General features: G+C 28.4%; 3 protein-coding genes across 6 annotated transcripts; all 3 read right to left on the minus strand.

The window, feature by feature from the left end:
* Positions 1-2,210: 2,210 nt before the first annotated feature.
* Positions 2,211-11,301, minus strand: LOC141530052 (5-oxoprolinase). Of its 3 annotated transcripts, none has more exons than XM_074246908.1 (20): positions 11,119-11,301; positions 9,368-9,538; positions 8,870-9,294; positions 8,628-8,790; positions 7,977-8,062; positions 7,653-7,854; positions 7,307-7,567; positions 7,087-7,212; positions 6,813-7,014; positions 6,523-6,745; positions 6,328-6,466; positions 5,938-6,215; positions 5,589-5,849; positions 5,364-5,469; positions 4,988-5,155; positions 4,600-4,844; positions 4,354-4,465; positions 4,029-4,253; positions 3,606-3,947; positions 2,211-2,457 (listed from the first exon to the last, which is right to left on the minus strand). In XM_074246908.1, exons 2-20 carry the CDS (start codon positions 9,536-9,538, stop codon positions 2,317-2,319), a joined length of 3,876 nt encoding a protein of 1,291 aa, XP_074103009.1. In that variant the 5' UTR covers positions 11,119-11,301; the 3' UTR covers positions 2,211-2,316. The 3 variants fall into 3 exon arrangements, with proteins under 3 accessions (XP_074103009.1, XP_074103007.1, XP_074103010.1); XM_074246906.1 differs by having other exon boundaries at positions 9,368-9,604; XM_074246909.1 differs by lacking the exon at positions 4,988-5,155 and having other exon boundaries at positions 9,368-9,604.
* Positions 11,302-11,839: 538 nt separating this feature from the next.
* Positions 11,840-17,056, minus strand: Fatp3 (Fatty acid transport protein 3). The gene is made up of 12 exons (XM_074246911.1): positions 16,657-17,056; positions 15,392-15,542; positions 14,936-15,173; positions 14,420-14,651; positions 14,122-14,323; positions 13,827-14,019; positions 13,494-13,634; positions 13,083-13,287; positions 12,908-12,998; positions 12,686-12,839; positions 12,547-12,602; positions 11,840-12,473 (listed from the first exon to the last, which is right to left on the minus strand). The coding sequence occupies exons 1-12, from the start codon at positions 16,773-16,775 to the stop codon at positions 12,375-12,377; spliced, it is 1,881 nt and encodes a 626-aa protein (XP_074103012.1). The 5' UTR covers positions 16,776-17,056; the 3' UTR covers positions 11,840-12,374.
* Positions 17,057-17,261: 205 nt separating this feature from the next.
* On the minus strand, positions 17,262-20,436 carry LOC141530055 (vesicle-associated membrane protein 3). Of its 2 annotated transcripts, XM_074246912.1 has the most exons (6): positions 19,861-20,436; positions 19,697-19,746; positions 18,595-18,648; positions 18,269-18,501; positions 18,007-18,086; positions 17,262-17,451 (listed from the first exon to the last, which is right to left on the minus strand). In XM_074246912.1, exons 1-5 carry the CDS (start codon positions 19,921-19,923, stop codon positions 18,049-18,051), a joined length of 438 nt encoding a protein of 145 aa, XP_074103013.1. In that variant the 5' UTR covers positions 19,924-20,436; the 3' UTR covers positions 17,262-17,451; positions 18,007-18,048. The 2 variants fall into 2 exon arrangements, with proteins under 2 accessions (XP_074103013.1, XP_074103014.1); XM_074246913.1 differs by lacking the exon at positions 18,007-18,086.
* Positions 20,437-20,574: the final 138 nt, after the last annotated feature.

Consider the following 20,574-nt stretch of genomic DNA (forward strand, 5'->3'; position numbering starts at 1 on the left):
AATATATTACTTTAGAAGTTTTAAAAAATAAAATAAAATTTTTAAATAAATTCTCGGATCTCTAAATAATAATAATAATAATAATAATAATAATAATAATAATAATAATAATAATAATAATAATAATAATTTCATTGTACTATGGATTCAGTATCAAAAAGAACTTTTTTTTTATAACAGGTTTTAATAATTTAATTAACACTTAGCATAGTAATTTGATTACAAAGTAATTTTAATTCAAGCGCAACTCAATTAGAGTGGTGAGAGGCTTAATCCGACATTTGATCTTCGCTACTGAGTTGGATAATCACCTAATACGGCTACACTTAATCTCGGATATTATTCTAGCCTGGAGATTAAACGAGTATCGAATTAATCATTGAAACTCTCGAATCAGCCTTTGAATCAAAAATAAAATTTCGTGTAATACTTTTATGTTATCTACTAAAAAGATGAGCTTTTATGAGGCACCTTTGTGGAAAATTTATGAGCTTATGCAGCATGATATGTGCACAGTAGAGCAATTGACATCAGAGTATAACGTGACTGAGCTATGCTGGGAAAATGTTTCTAAGCTTGAGATGAGATCATATTTTATAACTCTCTCTCTCTCTCTCTCATGCAACGGGTAATTTATACACTCTGTCTGATGGTTACTATCCACAGCACAACAGCACACCTCTATTTTTAAATTAAAAAAAAAAAAATCATTGATATTGACTTTTAATACACATAAAAAATAATAGAGTGAAAAAGTTTAACCAAGACTGATGTCTTTTTTTTTTTTTGACGAGATAACATCGTGTATAACGTGATCGAAAATAAAGTTTTTCAACATCTTAGCAAAAAATATTAAAGAACATAAATTGCAGGTGAAAAAGGGCAAATGAAGTTTACGAACAAGTGGAACTAGAGCCACCGTTCGACCACTTGGCTTACCAGTAGTTCAACCTTCGCTTTTGATGTTGTTTACTCTTCAGTGCTTTTTGTAATTTCCTTATTACAGCACTTTCATTTCCACACTTACTTCACTTTATTACTCCAGTTACACAAAAGCTGCTATAAAATATAATAATTTAATAAACTGAATATGAAAATTAAATCTCTGCCGTATTAAATATAATAACATACATACAAGTTACGAGAATTTAAGAGAAACGTACACGAAATATGTACTTTAAAATAATATACGAGTCCAAATATTTAAAAAAATTGTGTAAATATCTAAATTTTTTGTTTCATACAATGATTACATCGCTATCATGATTTATTTGTCTCGTAAGTCTTTCAGGATAAAATATTACAGACCTTTATCTTTAAAAAATTTTTTCTTCTTTTCTCTACGCCCAATCATGTGTCACTGACTTGTAAAATTTTTAGGCTCTTTTTTTCTCATAAAAGTTTAAACACCCTCCGGGATCTGAGTAATACAGGCCCAAAAATGCTTTATTTTTTATTCTTTTTATGAATCATATAAGAGGATGTTCTATAATGATCAACTCCTCCACAAATCTATTATTAAATACGTTTCCTTGAATTTTACTCGAGAAATTTCGTTCTAATTCGAAATTGACATCTTGAGAAAAAATCACAGAACTGCTCACATCGGAAATTAATTTTACTGGATGATCGTAAGATAGTATTTTATCATAACCGGAAATAGAACACAAATTACCTCACAAATATTAATGGAACTTCAGAGATACAATTTCTTGGGTAAATTGAATCTGATGTAAATTCACTTATAGTCAAAATATTCGTCGAGGTTTAATAGATATCGTGTGTATTTATATTAAAAAAAAAAAAAGATTAACGATGCTTGATTGGTCATTAGTAATATTGGAAATTCGTATTTATAGGATGAAACAGTGATAATTATTTATTTACTTTTAGTAATCGATGCATATCGGTTTGTATCTAAATTAAAATTTTAATTGAAATAGAATACTTGAAAAAAAAAAAAAAAAAAAAAATTTATCATCAAAATGAAACTTAATTTTCGGTGGATTTATATTTCTTGGATTAATCAATTCAATATTATTGTTTCTATATTATAGAGAACCATTAGTACCTATAAATAAAAATTAATACCAAATATTTCAATGATGTAATTATCCTGATTGTAATACGTCTATACGTTTGTTAGTAGTTTAAAAATGAAACATCAAAATTATGTTCATAATAAATGATTGTTGATAAAACCCAATAAATTAATTTCATTCTAAATAAACTTTATTGATTAAAAATCAAATTTCTTATTACAATAAATTTTTACTTTAAATCTTATAAAAATTTCAATATTAAAAAGAAAAAAAATTAAACAGATTCTTGTGCTTTTCGGTATTCATAAACGCTTCCACGCTCAACAAAAGATCTAACATTGCTGGTAGAAACGGATGATTCTGTTCCAGGAACTCCAAATCCCCCACCACCGGGCGTCTCCAAAAGAAATATATCCTTGAAAAGACAATTAGAAAAAAAATTAACAGAAAAGTTAATAAATTATAATTAATAAAATAGTTCACTCGACAGTTTGATATAAATTTTTTGGCTTCAACGTTTTTAAGCTAAGTGCTTTCAACGTTCGTGTGACTCTACCACATTTTTATTTTTATTTTTTTTTTTTTTTTTTTTCGTACAATTAACATTTTTATTTTTTCACTCCAATATATACGCTGCTCTAATAAAGCATTCATGTGTTTCTCTCCTTTGTAGAGTGTACATGAGGGAAAAAAAAAAATAGAGGAAAAAAAAATGAGTATGTTGATAAGTACTCTACTAGAAGATTTTTACCCTACTACTCCAGCCACAGAACTGTCTTACACATTTTCCTTTTAGAACACAGTACAGCAAATAGAAGCATATTTTTTCAATGGTATACCTCCTATTAAGTCAGTCTCTAAAGTATAATCCTCAGTTTCTTTTTTATTTCTTTATTTCTTTATTTTTTATCATCATTATCGCCATTACTTTTTCTTTATCCCTTTTGACTCTGTCTTTTTTACTAAATCAACGTCCCATATAAAAAAATTACGCAAGAATAAAAACCAAGATCATTTCATATTTATTAACATCCCTTTAAATTTATGTATATATATATATATATATATATATATATTGATATATTTCAGTAACCAAGTATGATCTAAGCCAGGACGAAATGAATAGCGATATGCTGAGAGATACCGAACACGAAAAAGGCGGTGTGCCGGAAAGAAAGAGGTCGCATTGCATTTGTACGAATAAAATCTTTACGAGGATGCATAAAACTACCGGAATCCAGGTCTTATGTTGATAATGTATACATATATATCTATATCTATATACAACATATTTATATCCTTTCACAATACTAAGTATAATGGACTCTATACATTTTAAACAACCTCTATAATGTATAATAATGTCCAAATATTTAAATTATTTTTACCATTAGCGACAAAAAAAAAAAAAAAAAAAAAAAAGACTCAAACAATTCTTAATCATTAAGAAAAAAGTTAATTTAATTTGGATTAGTGACAATTAAATTAATTAATAACGAAATATTCGTCTGTTATTTCTGAAACAAGAATAAATTGAAAAAATAAATAACCATTAAAACTCACCCCCGGATAAACGGGCACAGCCGTCTTTGGCCCGAGATTTATTTTTCTTCCGTCATCTCTTATCAAAGTATTTCGTCCTTTTGCCGCGGGTAATCCGCCCTCCATCCCAGGCGGGTGATGGGATCGTCTTTCCGTCAGTATTGACAACGTCATCTGCGATCTAAACTTTATTTGACGAATTATTCCGTCACCACCTCGGTAAGCGCCATTTCCGCCGCTGTTGGGGCGCAATGAGAATTTTTCCAGTATTACAGGGTAGCGCAATTCGAGAATTTCAGGATCAGTGATTCGTGTGTTTGTCATGTGAGTGTGAACTCCTCCTCGACCGTGCCAAGTTGGGCCCTTAAACGATAAATAAAAGATAAAGAAATTTATTTTTCAATTATAACTTTGAGATATAGTGTGTGTTTTGTGTTTTCATACAGCTCCGCTTCCTCCGGCGACAGTTTCATAATAACCCCATGTATCTGTGCCCAAAGTAATGTTATTCATGCATCCTTGGGATGCAGCACAGGCGCCAAACGCGCTCAGTATCACATCAACAACTCGTTGAGAAGTTAGAACATTCCCTCCTACCACCGCGGCTTCTTCGGAAGGATCCAGCAATGAGCCTTTTGGAATTATTATCTTCACTGGTTTCAAACATCCCTGAAATAAGTGTCAGGTATCAAATAAATTTAAGTTTTTTTTAATTATTATTATTTTTACAAAGAGTAAAGTTCAAAGAATATAAACTGATTCCATATACTTGATTCAAAGGTACGTCGCGACCGACAATACATCTCAGGCAATAAATTATCGCAGATAACGTGACTGCACGTGGAGCATTGCAATTAGCCCAAACTTCGTACCCAGTACCGCTGTAAAAATAAATAAATAAATAAATAAATAGGACGACGAGTCTATCAATAACTGTCTTAAAGTTGTAGCCTATAAAATAAATAATTTATCAATTAAAGTGTTTTATTTAATCAACTGAATTAGTGAAACGTACGTAAAATCGCATACAGCTTCTCCTTTATCGATACAAAAATTTAGATGCAGCTGGATGACACTTCCATCGTCAAGATAATCGGTGGCCGTGACAGTAGTGCTAGCTGTTTTTCGTAACAACTTTTCACCAACACTGGTGAGCATCTCCCGTACAGCCAACTCCGCATTTCGTTGAATATGACCCATGTACGCTTGGACGACATCCAACCCGTAAATGTCGATGAGCTCATTTACCAGCTGCGTGCCCTGTAAGCCAATCTTACAATAAATATACTACATCCTAATCCTCATCCTCATCCTCATCATGTACTTGTTCTTATATACAAAAAAAAAAAAAAAAAAAAAAAAAAAAAAAAAAAAAAACAATATATCTCAACAGTTCATTGAACCTTATGATTGGCTGCTATTTGAGCTTTTAGATCGCTCAGATTATCTGCCAAATTTCGCGTTCCTGAGTTACCGGGGATTTTTCCTGGCGCCATCAATGCATCGGTCAGTTCTTTTTCGCGAAAATGACCTTTGTGTACCAGCAGAAAACTTTTAAATGTCGCGCCTTCCTTAAATAGTAATCATCAATTAATTAATTAATTAATTAAAAATAAAAGAAAGCTTGAAATTCTCTTAACTGATGCCTCAAACCCTCGTATTGAAGTTTATCTTTTTACAATTATCAATACAACTGTCAGCGCAATATTTAATAAATTTACTTGAAATTAGTTTCAACATACTGGCATTTGAGACGTGTAAATAAAATTATTAATTTACTTGAAGTAGAGTAGTGGAATGGGGCGGCATCGAACCAGGTGTAATACCACCAATATCCGCATGATGTCCTCGACTGGCTACAAAAAATACGGGCTTTGGCAAATCTCTGTCAGGAATAAAGGAAGGAAAAAAAAAAAAAAAAAAAAAAAAGGTTTTTTGGGGGGTTAATCTTAGAGAAAGTAATTTAATAAAATGAATAAGCATTAATTACTTGTGGTAACGTACCCATAGAAAACAGGTGTAATTACAGTTAAATCCGGTAAATGGGAACCACCTGCGGAAGGGTGATTAGCTAGGATTACATCGCCTCTCGTGAATTCCCCTTTGAATGCTTTCATTTGGTATTGTACTGTCTCTTGCATTGCCCCTAGATGAACTGGAATGTGAGGTGCATTTGATACTAGTCCACCATCTGGTCCAAATATAGCACATGAGAAGTCGAGACGTTCTTTTATGTTTGTTGAAATAGACGTTCTTTGGAGGATTCTGAACAATACAACATGATTTATTTATTTATTTATTTATTTATTTCATTATTAAATATTATTTCATTTGAGTTTGAGTTTGATTTTACCGCCCCATTTGTTCAGCGATACTCATAAATCGGTGAGAAAATATACTCAGATGGATGGCATCTAATTCAGTAGTGATATCTGTTCGTAAACCTTGCCCAATAGTAATACGTATATCGCCGCGAGATGTAATACAAGCTCTACAATCAGGTTCGATCAATATCGTGCTTAAACTGTCCATTATAATTGCCGGGCCATTAATTGTGTGACCGTGACTGAGGCTGTCCATTTGATATACATTTGTATTTTGAAAGCCTCCCTCAAAATACACACATATTACCTAATTTAATAGCAACCGTTGTAATTAGATATTATTCATACTGTTAATTACCCAACCATTCAAATTATACGTCAATTATTTACAGATTAAACTTTTAATTAATTAAAATTACTTTCTCAGGTTTTGGTGAATCACTGGCTAATGGCAATTCTATTTCTTCGGAAATTTTTGACTGTCCTGTTCCACGAACTCTAATATCATTAACAAGAATCTTACGATCGGGCATTGTAAATCCAAATTCGGTTTGATACCTTCAAAAATAATATCATTTAAATTTAATTTCATCAGATAATAAATAATCCGTTACCTTTCTAAGAAAGTATCTTCGAAATTTCGGTGCTGTGTATGCATTTCTATTTCATTCTTATTGATTTTTGGCTTACACATAAGCGAACAGTCTGTGCCTTCATAGCGTAAATGTAAATAATACTCTATAGTTATTTGAACGTCAAAAAATCCCTGTTTGTGCAATTTGTCGCGGACTTTTTTTTCCAAATCCTCGAAACGTTCATCCAATCTTTTGAATGAGTCTGGTTAAAAATAATAAATTAATAACTACAATAAAATAATTAGTTCTCGCTTAGTTATGCTTAAAACCTTTGTGATAAATTTCAGCACTAGGCTCTTGAGCTTCTTCGACCACATCAGCGAGCGCCATTCCGTAAGCTGATAAAATTCCAGCATATTTATGAACAAACACAGTTCCCATGCCTAAGGAACGTGCTATTGCACAAGCATGCTGTCCGCCGGCTCCTCCGAAACACGCCAAAACATGCTTTGAAGTGTCGTAACCTTTTGCCTAAATTTTCATTATTTTGGTATTAAATTTTTAAGTAATAATTTTAAATTCTATTTCAAATGTTTATTTTACTTGAGTGAGAGCGCGAATTGGACGACACATTGTTTCGTTGGCGACTTTAATTAGCCCCATGGCAACTTCTTCGACCGACATTTCTATTGCTGCTTCACCATGAATCGTTTTTAAATAATTATTGACCTAAATAAATAAAGTTTATTAAAGTTGAAATGAGAGATTTAAGAAAGAAAAAAAAAAAAAAAAAAAAAAATTGTACCAATTGTTATTAACATACTTGGCTAGTCAATTGTTTAAATGCAACTGTAGTTGCATTTTTATCAAGTGGTTCATTTTCATTGGGTCCAAAAATTTTAGGAAAGTATTCTGGCAAAAGTCGGCCTAGTACAAGGTTGGCATCGGTTACTGCTAAAGGGCCGCCTTTTTTATAACAAGCTGGACCTGGGTGTGCTCCGGCACTTTCTGGACCAACTTCAAAAAGCCCGGATCTAAAGAATAGCATTGAACCACCTCCAGCGGCAACAGTATTTATGTCCAACTAAAAAGAGATTCTATGACTTTTACGGAAATTTATCACATGGATAGCAGCACCGTAAAAGGAAGAAAGGAAAAATGAGAAAAACCTGAGCCGCTTGAATAGTAACACCGGCAGTTGTGCTCTCGTAAACATGCTCATAAGATCCCGCATAACGACTGACGTCAGTGGATGTTCCTCCCATATCAAAACCAATTATTGGTAATGTTGTCTCTTTATTGTAAGTAGTCATCGCGTAACCAACTACTCCACCTGCTGGACCGGATAAAATAGCACGTGAGCCATTGAATCTGTAGAGTGTTGAGCCATCAAATGTATTTTATACTCAAATATTCCATTACAATGTCATCTTTTATTATTATTATTATTATTATTATTATTATTATTATTATTATATATTATTGTTACTTACGAATTCATTGGCGTAAGACCGCCATCACTCTGCATAAAAAGTACGTTTATACCCGCTAAATTATTTTTAAAGCCGGATGAAAAGCTCTGAAAAACAGTATTTATTTATGTTTATAAAAAGGTATTTTTTAAGTTTTTAATAAAGAAATTTATTAAAATTTATTATTGGTGAAAAGTTTCGATCGCCGCGAACGAAATAAAGTTAATTTAGAAATAATTCCAATCCTCTATCACTAGCGCGATATCGGAATTTGCAATTCGCACAGTGAGCGCTTTATTGCCGTATGAAATTGCATGCGGTGGTATGGAATCAATGGATAATAATTTTATGTTATTTCACCGTGGAATTTATAATTTATTAGTTTATAGAACAGCTAAATTATAAGAACATACAATTTTTTGAATAATTATTAAATAAAGTTAATATTTTATAATTTATCGATACTTGAATATTATTGAAAACCAGAGTATTCTTTTATTACCAAATAGATGTGTTAAAAATAAAGGGAAAAATATATTCTCTCCTATATCAAATATCATCATATATTATAAATCAATAAATCTATACCGAATAAACTTTTATATCTGGTCATAAAAATTTTTTTTATTATTTCTTGATATATTTTATTTACTTGTATTCTGTTTTATGTACCTGTAAATATGTTTTAATTTGAGGAGTTAAATAAGCATCTGCTGATACTGTAAATCCTCTGGGTACGATTCTTGTCATCGGCATTACCTCATGAGACAAAGAAACTTGAGGAAATCCCATTTCTCGGGCGATTTTTCCGATTTGTAATTCGTGATCAGCAAAACTGTAAATGAAATGCAAACTGAAATGCAAATACCAAAATTGAATCGATAAATATTTATAGAAAAAATAAATAAGCATACGTATAACTGTGAGCTAAAACAACTGCTAGACTTTCGATACCATCTTCTTTCAAAGACTTTAAATCGTTTATTAAAGCATTTTCGTCGAGCTCTTGGGTAACAAATAAAACTTCACCAGTTGATCCTTTAACTTTTCGCCAATTGGAATTATCGAGCGAGCATTTACCCGGCAAGCTAGGAACTACTCGGCATTTAACTTCAACTACTCTGGAGTAAAGAACACTGGGAATAATAACTTGCAAGTCGAAAATGTTTGGACGAGCTTGATTTCCAATGTAGAGTAGATCTTTGAACCCTTCGTTTATTAGTAACGCCATTTTTGCTCCTTTTCTCTCGAGCAGCGCATTAGTCGCGACTGTTGTTCCCATACGAATCCATCCGATTTTTGAAGTATCCACTTGATTCGGCATTAAATATCCAGTTTCCTTATTTTATCGAAAAAACGATTAAAATGGTTAAATATTCTATCTAGCTGGTTAATCTAAATAGTCGACATACTTGCTCTAATATCCGTTTAATCCCTTCCCTCGGCGCATCATCATAATTAGCAGGATCAACTGACAACAATTTCATAACTCTAATTCTACCCCCAGGGCATCGTGCATATATGTCAGTAAATGTGCCACCACGATCAATCGCAAATCCAAATTTATCATCCGTCATTGTCATCTTACAGGTAATTAAAATTTTATCAACTCCAATAAAATCAAATTAAATCCAATAACATTAATTTCTCTGAAATATTGTTATTTTTATTCCCGTACATATTTTATAATGTTACTATTAATAATAAAAGGAGCATCGAAGTAGCAATATAAAATCGTTAATAGGCATTAGTAATCGACTTACCTGTTGAATTTAAATTCAACAAGTGATATTTATAATATTGTTAGAGTTTATCGACCTAAATTAATCAATATCGCGTGGATAGGGTTCTTTTATTAGCAATGTTGGTAAATTTGCATTACTGGACAATTAATCTATCAAAATATTTTTATGATCATCAAATTTCAATACTGTATCATTTTACCGTTTATATAATAACAATAATAATAATAATAATAATAATAATAATAATAATAATAATAATAATAATAATAATAATAATAATAATAATAATAATAATAATAATAATAATAATAATAATAATAATAATAATAATAATAATAATAATAATAATAATAATTGTTGGCGTCCTAGGAGGGATGAAACAGTCTTTTGTATCCTCACTTGCCAAAGTTCCAGCTTGCTCATCAAAAGCTGAGTTCTTGGCAGTTAGGATGCAGAAGGCTGTTTTACTTGGTTCTCTCCGTCTCTTAAGGGAAATGACTTTGGCCTGCTGTGATCACTAACCGCCTTGTTGTGCGGAGTGGTCCAGCAGTAACGGATGGAGCTCAGGCTGGGCCCTCGGAGAATCGGACTCCGGGGATAACCCCCCTGAGCATTTAATAACAAAATAATAATAATAATAATAATAATAATAATAATAATAATAAATAAATAAATAAATAAATAAATTCAACAACTCCTGGTTGTTGCTATTTCGTATTAATTGCAAATATTTATTATTTAAACTGTCAATAATCATTCAAATCGATATCAATAATAAATGAACAAATATATTTAACAATGGAGATTAATTTTATCAGGGGATTAGAATCCATAAATAGTTCATTTCAAGATAAAAATGAAAAAATTTAAATACATTTCTGTGAATAATGTCGCGTTTGTATAATAATGAGTTGGTTTGATTGTAAAATTTTATTTCTCTAATCTAAATAACTTTTTAAAAAAAGTTTTCTATTCTTTTTGTCGTAATGTATAAAAAAAAATATTTTTTTTTTTTTTTTTTTTCTAATTTCAATGACATAAAATAAAAGTTGATAATTTTTAGGAGTTTTGTAATGTTTTCGTAATTGTATAATACAAAAGAAAGAAAACTATTTTTAAATGAATAAATAAAATTATTTTACCCCTGTAGAGTATACTAAATTTTAAAAAAAGAGATCTACCGTATTTATAGTATCCGAATGACAGTTTTAGAGCGTAGTAAATAAAACATACTTGTTTACCGACTTCTACACCAATGAACAAACGCATGTCTGGTAAGTTTCCACAATAAATTCAATTATTACTACTACTACTACTACTACTACTACTACTACTACTACAACTTTTTATTACATATATTGTTGAATAATTAATATAATTTAATCATTATCATAATTTTTAATTAGTTAATAAAATACCTTTGAAATTTTTGGAGCCAGTTGTCGTCACTGACAGATTTAATCAATTAAATTTAATTTAAGATTCATAAAATAAGTAACTATTATTGATAAAATTTCAAAAATTTTTTCACGAAAATTTATTAATAAAAATAAAATAATAATTATTACTCGAAGGAGTCAGCGCATAAACTGACTCTGACTGCGTTGTAGAAAGATAATGAATTTAAATATCATCAATACGCAGTGGTTCTTTGATAGCACTTATCGTTATTTAAACGATAAGTGTATCGTCATGATTTATTGAGTGTAGTAATTTATCTTATCAGATTCCGAATAAATGTAACTATTTTTCTTTTATCCCGACAATTAATGTCCTAAATTTTTTAATCATTTATATATCTTTTACGACTGTACGAGCAACAAGTATGATAATCACTGCAAGTCTAGTGCGTTTGCGCAACGAAACCAGTGTGTCAGTATGTTTATCTTTTTTTTAAAAAAAGAACCCGTGATCGCGTGGAGACACGATTATTATAATATATATTCCGCACTTAAGTATATGTAATCACAAATTAGGTACAATGAATTAACCCGCAGGTATTTTAATAATTCTACTTAAAATTTATTAATTCTTGAATTAAAAATTTATTTTAATTCCTTTCGACACGATAGACTTATCGTGACAAGTAAATCCATGATTAAATAATTAAATAAATATTAATAACGAATGAGGAAAAACTTGTCTTTGTTGAGTACACATTTTTATTTTTAAAAATAACATAATTGCTTATAATTGTTTAGTTGCCTAGAAGAGTATTACATTTGTTTTTTTCCATTTAATAAATGAACGAATACATCTTAATGCTAATGTAAATATTTATATAAAACTTTTATAAATAAATTTAATTTATACGTCTTTTTAAAGTTTTATACACAGCCCATTTTCGTTTGCTAATTTTTTGTGAAAATATTTAAAATCACTAGAATTGATCGAACATTTTCATTCATTTGAGCTTTTATTTACTTAAAAATTAATTTATTTTTTATTATTTGTTTCTTGTCTTTTAGCTGAGCAAAATTATTAGAATCTAGACTATATTTATTCAAAAAAAATAATAACTATTTTAAAAATTATAAAAATATATCTCAAGTATAAATATAATTATATTACAACACATAATAGTGATGTGAAATACAATAATTTATATAATTAAGAGATATTTTCTGGCAATTAATATAATATAATTTTTTAATTTCTGAATTATTATTTACAATCAAACTCGAAGTTTTTCTGCCAATAACTGTTGATAAAACTGCTCAGTAAATGGTACATAGCTGCCGGTCTTGTCCAAAAAATATACGGGATCCTTTATCTAAAAAGTTAATTCAAAATTACAACTAAAAATTTTTACGCAGTGAAATTTAATTAATAAAACTAGCAATTACCTTTGTTACATCGTATCCCTCTCTTTGTAGATCACGCTTTTGAAGTTTGAAAGTACCTAAGTTAATGAAATAATTTAATTACATTGAAAATACGTGTATGAAAAAAAAAAAAAAATTTTTTTTTCAAAATAATATTTACCTGTAAGAGGTAGTTGTGATAAAACTCTAATAAAAAGTGGTCTGGCGTATGACGGTAAGCCTTTTTTTAAACCTTCTGCCAACTCTTTAAGATTTAATGAATTTTCGGGATCGTATATTGCAGCCATTCCAGCTTTACCCTCGTTTCCGGGAATCTTAAATCACACGGAATAATTAAAAATTAATATCATTTCACATGAAAAATTAAAAAATATTAACTTACTTGAACCCCATAAACTACAGCGTCTTTTAAACTTAAAATATTACTGATAACTGCTTCCACTTCAGCGGTAGCGACATTCTCACCCTTCCATCTATCGTAAAAAAATATTCATCACATCAATAATTAAAAGCTTGTATTTTTTACTCGATCATAAAAAAGTTATTATTTTATTAACCTGTAGGTATCTCCTCTTCTGTCTTTAAAATAAAAATACCCGAGCTCATCCATTACTAAAATATCGCCCGAGTTAAAAACACGGTCTCCTTTTTTGAAAACATCGTACAGAATTTTTTTCTCTGACTCTTTTTTATCGGCGTACCCACTAAAATCATTTACTGCCTTTTTAGGATTTATTTTCCCAACAAATATTCCAGGCTCGCCTGAAATTAATAAAAACAAACTTATAAAATTTTTAATCGATATTTCAAAATATTAATTTACAAAGTACAATTCATAATCTACAATATCAATTTAACTTTGAAATAAACCAGAATCGCTCTCTGTGTTATATAATTTGATCAGTGCCGTAATTAATTAACTATTTGCTTCAAAGTTGTACGTTATTTTAATTATAATCAACACTAACCTGCTTTGCAGGGAACACACAATCCATTTCGTCTAATTGGCTCGCCAGTCTCTTCATTAATTCTCAACAGACTAACGGGGTATAAGCGACCAGCGAATTTAGGTATAAACCCAACGGCACCTACCCGGTTATCAATATTTACTGAAATAAATTAATAGTAGTAATAATAAATAAATATTTTAACGCAAAAAAAATATCCAATCAGCAAAATATCAAAAGCATTAATTTAAAGAGTTAAAATAAAAATAGTGAAAATTTTTATTTTTATCTCCTACTTTAATTTTTTTTTTTTTTTTTTTTTTTCATGGATTACTCATTATTTGATCACGGTACCTAAATTTGAATTTCCCTCAGTCGCGCCATAGAATTCACCAATCTGTTTGATCTGGAATCGTTTAACGAATGTCTCCCATATTTGAGGTCGCAACCCGTTGCCAAATATAAGCCGGATTTTGTGATTCGTGTCATTAGGGCTGGCCGGAACTGATAGTAAAAACCGACAAATTTCTCCGATGTATTGAGCAACCTAAATAATAGTCATAAATCTGTATATATTAAAATGACAAAAAAAAAAAAAAAAAAAAAATATATATATATATATATATATATATATATATAAAGGATTTACAGTGCACTCGTACTGAATACAGTCATCCCAGAATTTTGATGCACTGAATTTTTTTGTCAACACCACGGTTACTCCAGTGCAAAGTGCTTGACCAACACCAACAATACCACCTGCTGAATGGTACAGTGGCAGCGAATCGTAAATACGATCTGTCTGCCGAAGGTCAAGCATGTAGTATATACCACAAGATATCAACATATACCTAAAAAAAAAAAAAAACGTAACAAATATTAAACACTACAAGTGTTATTATTATTATTAATTATAACTACATTTAGTTTATTACTATGTTATATACCTGAGATTATTAATAACCGCTGCCTTAGGCATTCCTGTGGTCCCGGATGTGTATATATAAATTAATTTATCCCGAGGATGACCGAATGATATGTCAATATTGATAGAATCTGTTGAATTTCTGGCTATCAAATTCTTTAAATCAATTGCATTTTCCAAAATTGGTGTTTTTTCATCTTCTGACCACTGGTATAGAATTATATTAGGTATCTTTGTTCTTATTTCGTCAATCGCTGTTGTTAATTAAAAGTTTTAATATTAATTTATTAACTGGAGAAATATTGTACTATTTATTTTTGGCTATAAAAAATGCTTTATTGAACCATATTTCAATTAAAAATAAATTATTTTTTGATTGTTATTTTATAATGTATAAATTTATTTTATTTTTTATACAATTTTAATGGAAATTTCCTTGCTTTGGAAGGCAGTAAAAAATTACTGAATACAAATGAAATATTATTACAACCAAAAATAATTATATTGAAAATAATTATTATAAATATAAATGAATTACCATCTTTGAATTCAGCTTCAAAAATAATAGCTTTACACTCGGCAACATTGATGCTGTGAATTAGAACATCTTTTCGTAAATTAGTATTGATTAGGGCAGTAACAAAACCAGCCTTGCTCAATCCCAGCCAAATTCCAATATATTCCGGATGATTTCCCATAAGTAAAGCAACACTATCACCACTCTTGATTGGTTGAGTGCGAACGGAATATGTTAATCGATCACTAAAATCATCTAACTGCAGCAGAAATTGATTGTTTTATTATGTAAATGCTAATTAACAATCGTCATTTATGTGTTCATTAATCAATTATCATTACAATGATGCTATGCATGCTAAGAGATTAGTGATTACTCACAATTATCGATAATGTCTCAACAGTTTAAGTGATTTATTAGTCGTAATTCATAAGACATAAATCATTGATTATTAATATTATTGTTACTGATATTTACCTGCTTATAAGTCCATTCCTCCTTTTCATATATCAACGCTATTTTATTTGGATTTGATTTGGCTTGTCTTTTAAACAATTTAGCGACTGTAAACTGACGTTTCTCCCAATACCACAGTAAAAAATTTACTTTTAAAAATCTAAATGCTCCGCTGTAACATTTATTATTAAAAAATTTCATTTTTTTTTTTTTTTTTTAACGACCTTGTCAGTTAAATCAAGTATATACTTATAATTAATGTAGAAAAATATATAAAGATATACTCATAATCATAAGAATTGTTAATTAATGTTAATGCATTTTTTTTATGCATCAGTTGAAATATATTTTTAAAATATATTTTTTAACATTGTGCAATTCTAAAAAATGATCTAATTTTATTTGAAACTGAATAATTATTAAAGTAGCCTTTATCATTAATTGTAATATTTGTATTTTATGTAACGAAATAGATTAAAATATTTATCTAATTGCATACTTGATTAACGATACGATTTTACAATTAACACCAAAATAATATCATCAATAAATATAAAGTAATAGATTTAAAATATAAATATAAATTTCACTGTTATACAAATCAATTACGATTTTTATCTCAAATTACAGAGCCCTGAATAAATGTTTGGACATCGTCACCATGATTGTATCATACTTTATTCAACAACTAAATCGACACTCTTATCCAGCTAACCATAATCGCGTTCATTTACATACACAGTATTTAGCATTAACCATCTACACTATCTACTATCTACTATGCTGCTTCAATCAATAAAATATAATTATTTCATAATTACAAGTGTTATTATGCTATATTTAACAATTTGATAATAATTATTTAATATTCTATGAATAATTCATGTTTACATTATTATTAATTCAATTCTTGTGTACATTCATATTTATATTAATGCGTCGATCTATCTCATGGTCACTACTAATGATATCAAATTCTCAACAGGTTTCCTCCTATTTATATTAAATAAATTATTTTTCATTTCTAAATGTAATAAAGAAAATACTCATGAGAAGTGTATGTGTCCGTGTATGTGGCGCATTATGAGTTAAATTTGAATGCACAAGATGCTATACCACTGTAAGTTTATTTTAACTTTCAACTCATAGACTGTTGTGATGTATTGAAATCGTTAATAGCCTAATGGTGATGTTAAATTTTAAACTCTTAATAAAAATTTAAATCCAATTATTTACAATATTAAATTTAAATTGAAGTAATCAGGAAACAAACAAAAGGTACTTACGTTATATCTCTTGGTAGAGTTTTGTAAATAATAAACAATGTGCGCCATCGACTTCCGGTAAAAATATACGCGGCAATAAATGCAATCACTGCAGACAAGCCTATCTGATATAGACCCATCGTAATATTTAATTTTTTAATTAATTATAAAATACTTAAAAAAAAAAAAAAAAAAAAAAAAAGAAAAAGGTTTTTTTTTTTTTTTTTTTCTCTTTAAAATTGACTGTGAAATTACACGTAAACGTTCACATTAGGGTTAAATAATAATCGGCTTCTCGAGGAATAAAATAAAAGGAATGTTATTTATATATAACTTGAGATAAATAGAGTACTAGAAATGAAATAATGTGATCATAAAGTTCACTTATGATGAACGCAGGCGGACGCTGCAACGGTGACTGAAACTAAAACGAACAGAGACTACATCAGAGGCACAATGAATGCTCGTTATTAAGGAGACATGGGCGTCGCGATCATCCAATTCTCCTGCGTTATTTTACGATTAAACTTTTATCATTTTTTTTTTTTTTATTTTAATTTTTTTCACACTCATGCGGCTCCATTGTAATAATTATAATTTTTAAATAAATTTAAACAGACAGTACATTTATGAAAAAATATTTTTTAATTAATTAAATTACACAACTGTAAACTATGTACATTTTTTAAATTTATAAGTGTGTAAATAAGTAAAAAATTTTTAATACACAGACTGATGGGTTATCGGATAATCCATTTCCAATGATCCAGATAAATATGATTTCTTAATTACGAGTAGTTGCTATAATAATAGGCACTGAAAAATTTTTAAAAATAATTTTATTAACAAATAATTAAATTATTTTATTTTATTATAAAATTAAGATATTTGAGTATTTTTATACCAGCTGTTGAGCTGATAATTTTTTTAAATATATTAAATGATAAAAATTGACTCTATTTTTAAGTTATAAATGATTATAATTAAATACTCGTTAAATTATATAATTTTATTGTTTACTATCGCTATAAATAATTGATAAAATGAGTAATAATTAAAAAATTTGAATGATAAAAAATTTTCTAAAGCAAAATTAAAAATAAAATAAAACTTGGACGCCATTGGGTAAGTCAATGAGTGCAAAGTGTTATCAACAGGCTATTCTATAGATATATGAATAAAAGGTAAAGTCGCTGAATGTACTATATAGATATATATATATATATATATATATATATATATATATATATATATATATATATATATATATATATATATATATATATATATATATATATATATATATATATATTGGCAGATTTAAAATAAAATAATAAATAAAAAGCATTGGGAATGATATAACTCAAATACCTTAATTTCGTATTCGCAAGAGATTTTGCCAGAATGTGATAATTATTTGAGAACCAGATAAAGCACCACGACGTCTAGAACTGAAAATATTACACAATGATCTAACTGTGATAATAACATAAATAAAAGCTAGAATCGTGAGCCCAGATGCAAAATAATAAAATAAAAACACAAAGTAAAACATTTAGCAAACAATAAATAATAATCAATGTTGAGTCTTAAAAGCGAAAAAATAAAACAATTATTTGAATAATTAACTCACCTATAATACATATGATAGCAATCACGGTAATTCCAATAATAATTACTCGAGACTTAATATTTTGTAACCACGCTCTACGTTGTGCTCGTCGAGCTGCATCGCGGAATTCATTACCAGCAAAATTCAATTGATCACTCGCTAATTGCAAGTCCTCTAATCGTTCTCCCCTTTCTAATACTTTTTGTACGTTATCACGCATTACATCAGTCACTTCACGTATTTGTATTCTTACGCTTTTTATAAATAAAAAATCAAGCAATCATTAAAAATTTTCAATTCTTTTTTTTTTTTTTTTTTTTTTAATAATAAAATAAATAAATAAATACCTATCGATTTTTTTGTGAACTTTGATTTCATCGTCATCAGATATGCTGGAGCGACTACAAATAAAATAATTATTCATTTTTTATCTGGATGTATCGAAATTGTTTTACGATTATTTTTACTCTAAGCTGAATAACGGATGTGGTAAATAAATCATTTAAAATTATCTGTACGTTTTTAGCTTGAGATGTCAATTTTTTGTAAAATATAAATGGAGTTTCTGTTGCAAAAAATTAGTTTGTGCCCTGAAGAATTTATTACTTGAAGATCCTATAATTGCATAGTCTCAAAAACAGACAAGTTTATAAATTATAATTATCTTGCAGCAAAGCACCTCAAATTATAGAGACACCTTGAGACAATCTTCGGTAAATTTTTAAAACTTTCTGTTGAAAAAGTTATTGCTTTACTCAACCAACTTTGCAGTTAAGATGTTTTCAGTTAGTTTTTATTTTTTTTATTCTATGAAAAAACTAAAATTTAATTTTTACGCTGAATAGCTGTACTTCACGGAATTCCATCTCTTTAATTTTAAAAGTTCACAATTTTTGTTATTTAATATTTTTTTTTTTTTTTTAATTGATAAAAAGGAAGGCTTAATAAAATTAATATTAAAAAATTAAAATAAATAAATCTATCCTCGATAAATCATATGCGAGTACTGATTATTAATTAATAACTTCCACTCAATACATTTTATTGTATTACGTTGAATTAATGATCAACAATCAAATTCATTTTCAATCACATCTATTTTATTCAAATTCACTAATTACAAATACACTCATTAAACAGAAAAAATTCTATACGTAATTATGTATTAATTAAAAACTCATGAAAATTTTAAATAAAACTTGCATTAACCGGATGAAATGTTGAAAAATCCTCGAAGTGCATTAATTTTTGTTTAATTAAAAATATAAAAAAAAAAAATAATAATTTTTGCAATTCTGACAAGTGAAAATAAATTCACGTGGATTGAAATATTTGTTTTCAATTGCAATTTATATATCAACAAAACATTTTTTATAATTCATAAGTTATTTATTTATTGACAAATCCAATCCATATGGACAAGAACAATAGATTGTGATAAAAACTTACTTGAAAATCATATCTTCATCCGGCTCACTATCATGCTCCAAAAGAGTTTCCTGTATAAAAAAAAAAAAAAAAAAAAAAAAAAATTAAAAAAAAAAAAAATTAAAAATCCAATTCAAAATAATATAATTATTTTAAAAAAAAAAAATGATTTTTCTATAAATTACCCTTTCATCAGCATGAGCATTTCGAAAATCAGTACCTGAAACACCTCTATTCAAGGATGCCATGTTTATATACTCTTTATCACTTTACACGTTTTAAAATACACTTATTACAAAAATATCTTAAACTTATTGTTAACTTAAAACAATAAAATACAAAATCCATATACTGGTGAGTAAATTAAATTCTAAAGATAATAATAAAAGAAAATGATTGTACTTGAAAACGAAATTATAAGGTTAGCTATGGAAAATAAATAAAATCTTATTACTATAATTTATAATGCAAAAGTAAATAGTAAGTTTAGTAAACATTACGGTAAATGATGGATTGAAAATTGCAATTACGTGACGTATAAACTACGAATCTAATTAGATCACTGTCAGCTGTTGAAAAGTGACGCCACGAGTGTTATAAATCCGAACTAAAAACAGTTGAAACAACTTAATGTTAATTATTGTTGAATAATAGAGTAAAAATGTAATAATATAACACAATAGTAATCGTAAAATGTTTTATCACAATATTAATTAACTAAGCTGTCATATTGTGGACATCAATGTACATGATCGTTTAGAAAAAAAACAACCCAGTGCCTTTCCACAAGTTGGTAAAATAATTTTGTAGCGCCGCTTTTTTACAGTTGAGGATAAAAACTAACCTTTACGTTCGTAGATAAAAACAGTTGGTGTGACAGTGATTAATGTGTGTTAAGT

The sequence above is a fragment of the Cotesia typhae genome, unplaced genomic scaffold (assembly GCF_013202065.1).
Source record: "Cotesia typhae breed Kobodo isofemale line unplaced genomic scaffold, CoteBio_Ctyphae contig_48, whole genome shotgun sequence".
Classification (NCBI taxonomy): domain Eukaryota; kingdom Metazoa; phylum Arthropoda; class Insecta; order Hymenoptera; family Braconidae; genus Cotesia; species Cotesia typhae.

Excerpts from the sequence above, each read along its gene's own strand:
- LOC141530055 (XM_074246912.1), bottom strand. The coding sequence starts at position 19,923 with ATGGCATCCTTGAATAGAGGTGTTTCAGGTACTGATTTTCGAAATGCT. Across the intron at positions 19,747-19,860 it reads ATGCTCATGCTGATGAAAGG|GAAACTCTTTTGGAGCATGA; the intron begins GTAATTTATAGA and ends TTTTTTATACAG. Across the intron at positions 18,649-19,696 it reads GATGAAGATATGATTTTCAA|TCGCTCCAGCATATCTGATG; the intron begins GTAAGTTTTTAT and ends TTTTATTTGTAG.
- Fatp3 (XM_074246911.1), bottom strand. The coding sequence starts at position 16,775 with ATGGGTCTATATCAGATAGGCTTGTCTGCAGTGATTGCATTTATTGCC. Across the intron at positions 14,020-14,121 it reads GTATTCAGTACGAGTGCACT|GTTGCTCAATACATCGGAGA; the intron begins GTAAATCCTTTA and ends ACTATTATTTAG. Across the intron at positions 13,288-13,493 it reads GTGTGTTCCCTGCAAAGCAG|GCGAGCCTGGAATATTTGTT; the intron begins GTTAGTGTTGAT and ends TATTAATTTCAG.
- LOC141530052 (XM_074246908.1), bottom strand. The coding sequence starts at position 9,538 with ATGACAATGACGGATGATAAATTTGGATTTGCGATTGATCGTGGTGGC. Across the intron at positions 7,855-7,976 it reads GGTCTTACGCCAATGAATTC|ATTCAATGGCTCACGTGCTA; the intron begins GTAAGTAACAAT and ends AACACTCTACAG. Across the intron at positions 6,746-6,812 it reads TGCTGAAATTTATCACAAAG|ACTCATTCAAAAGATTGGAT; the intron begins GTTTTAAGCATA and ends ATTTTTAACCAG.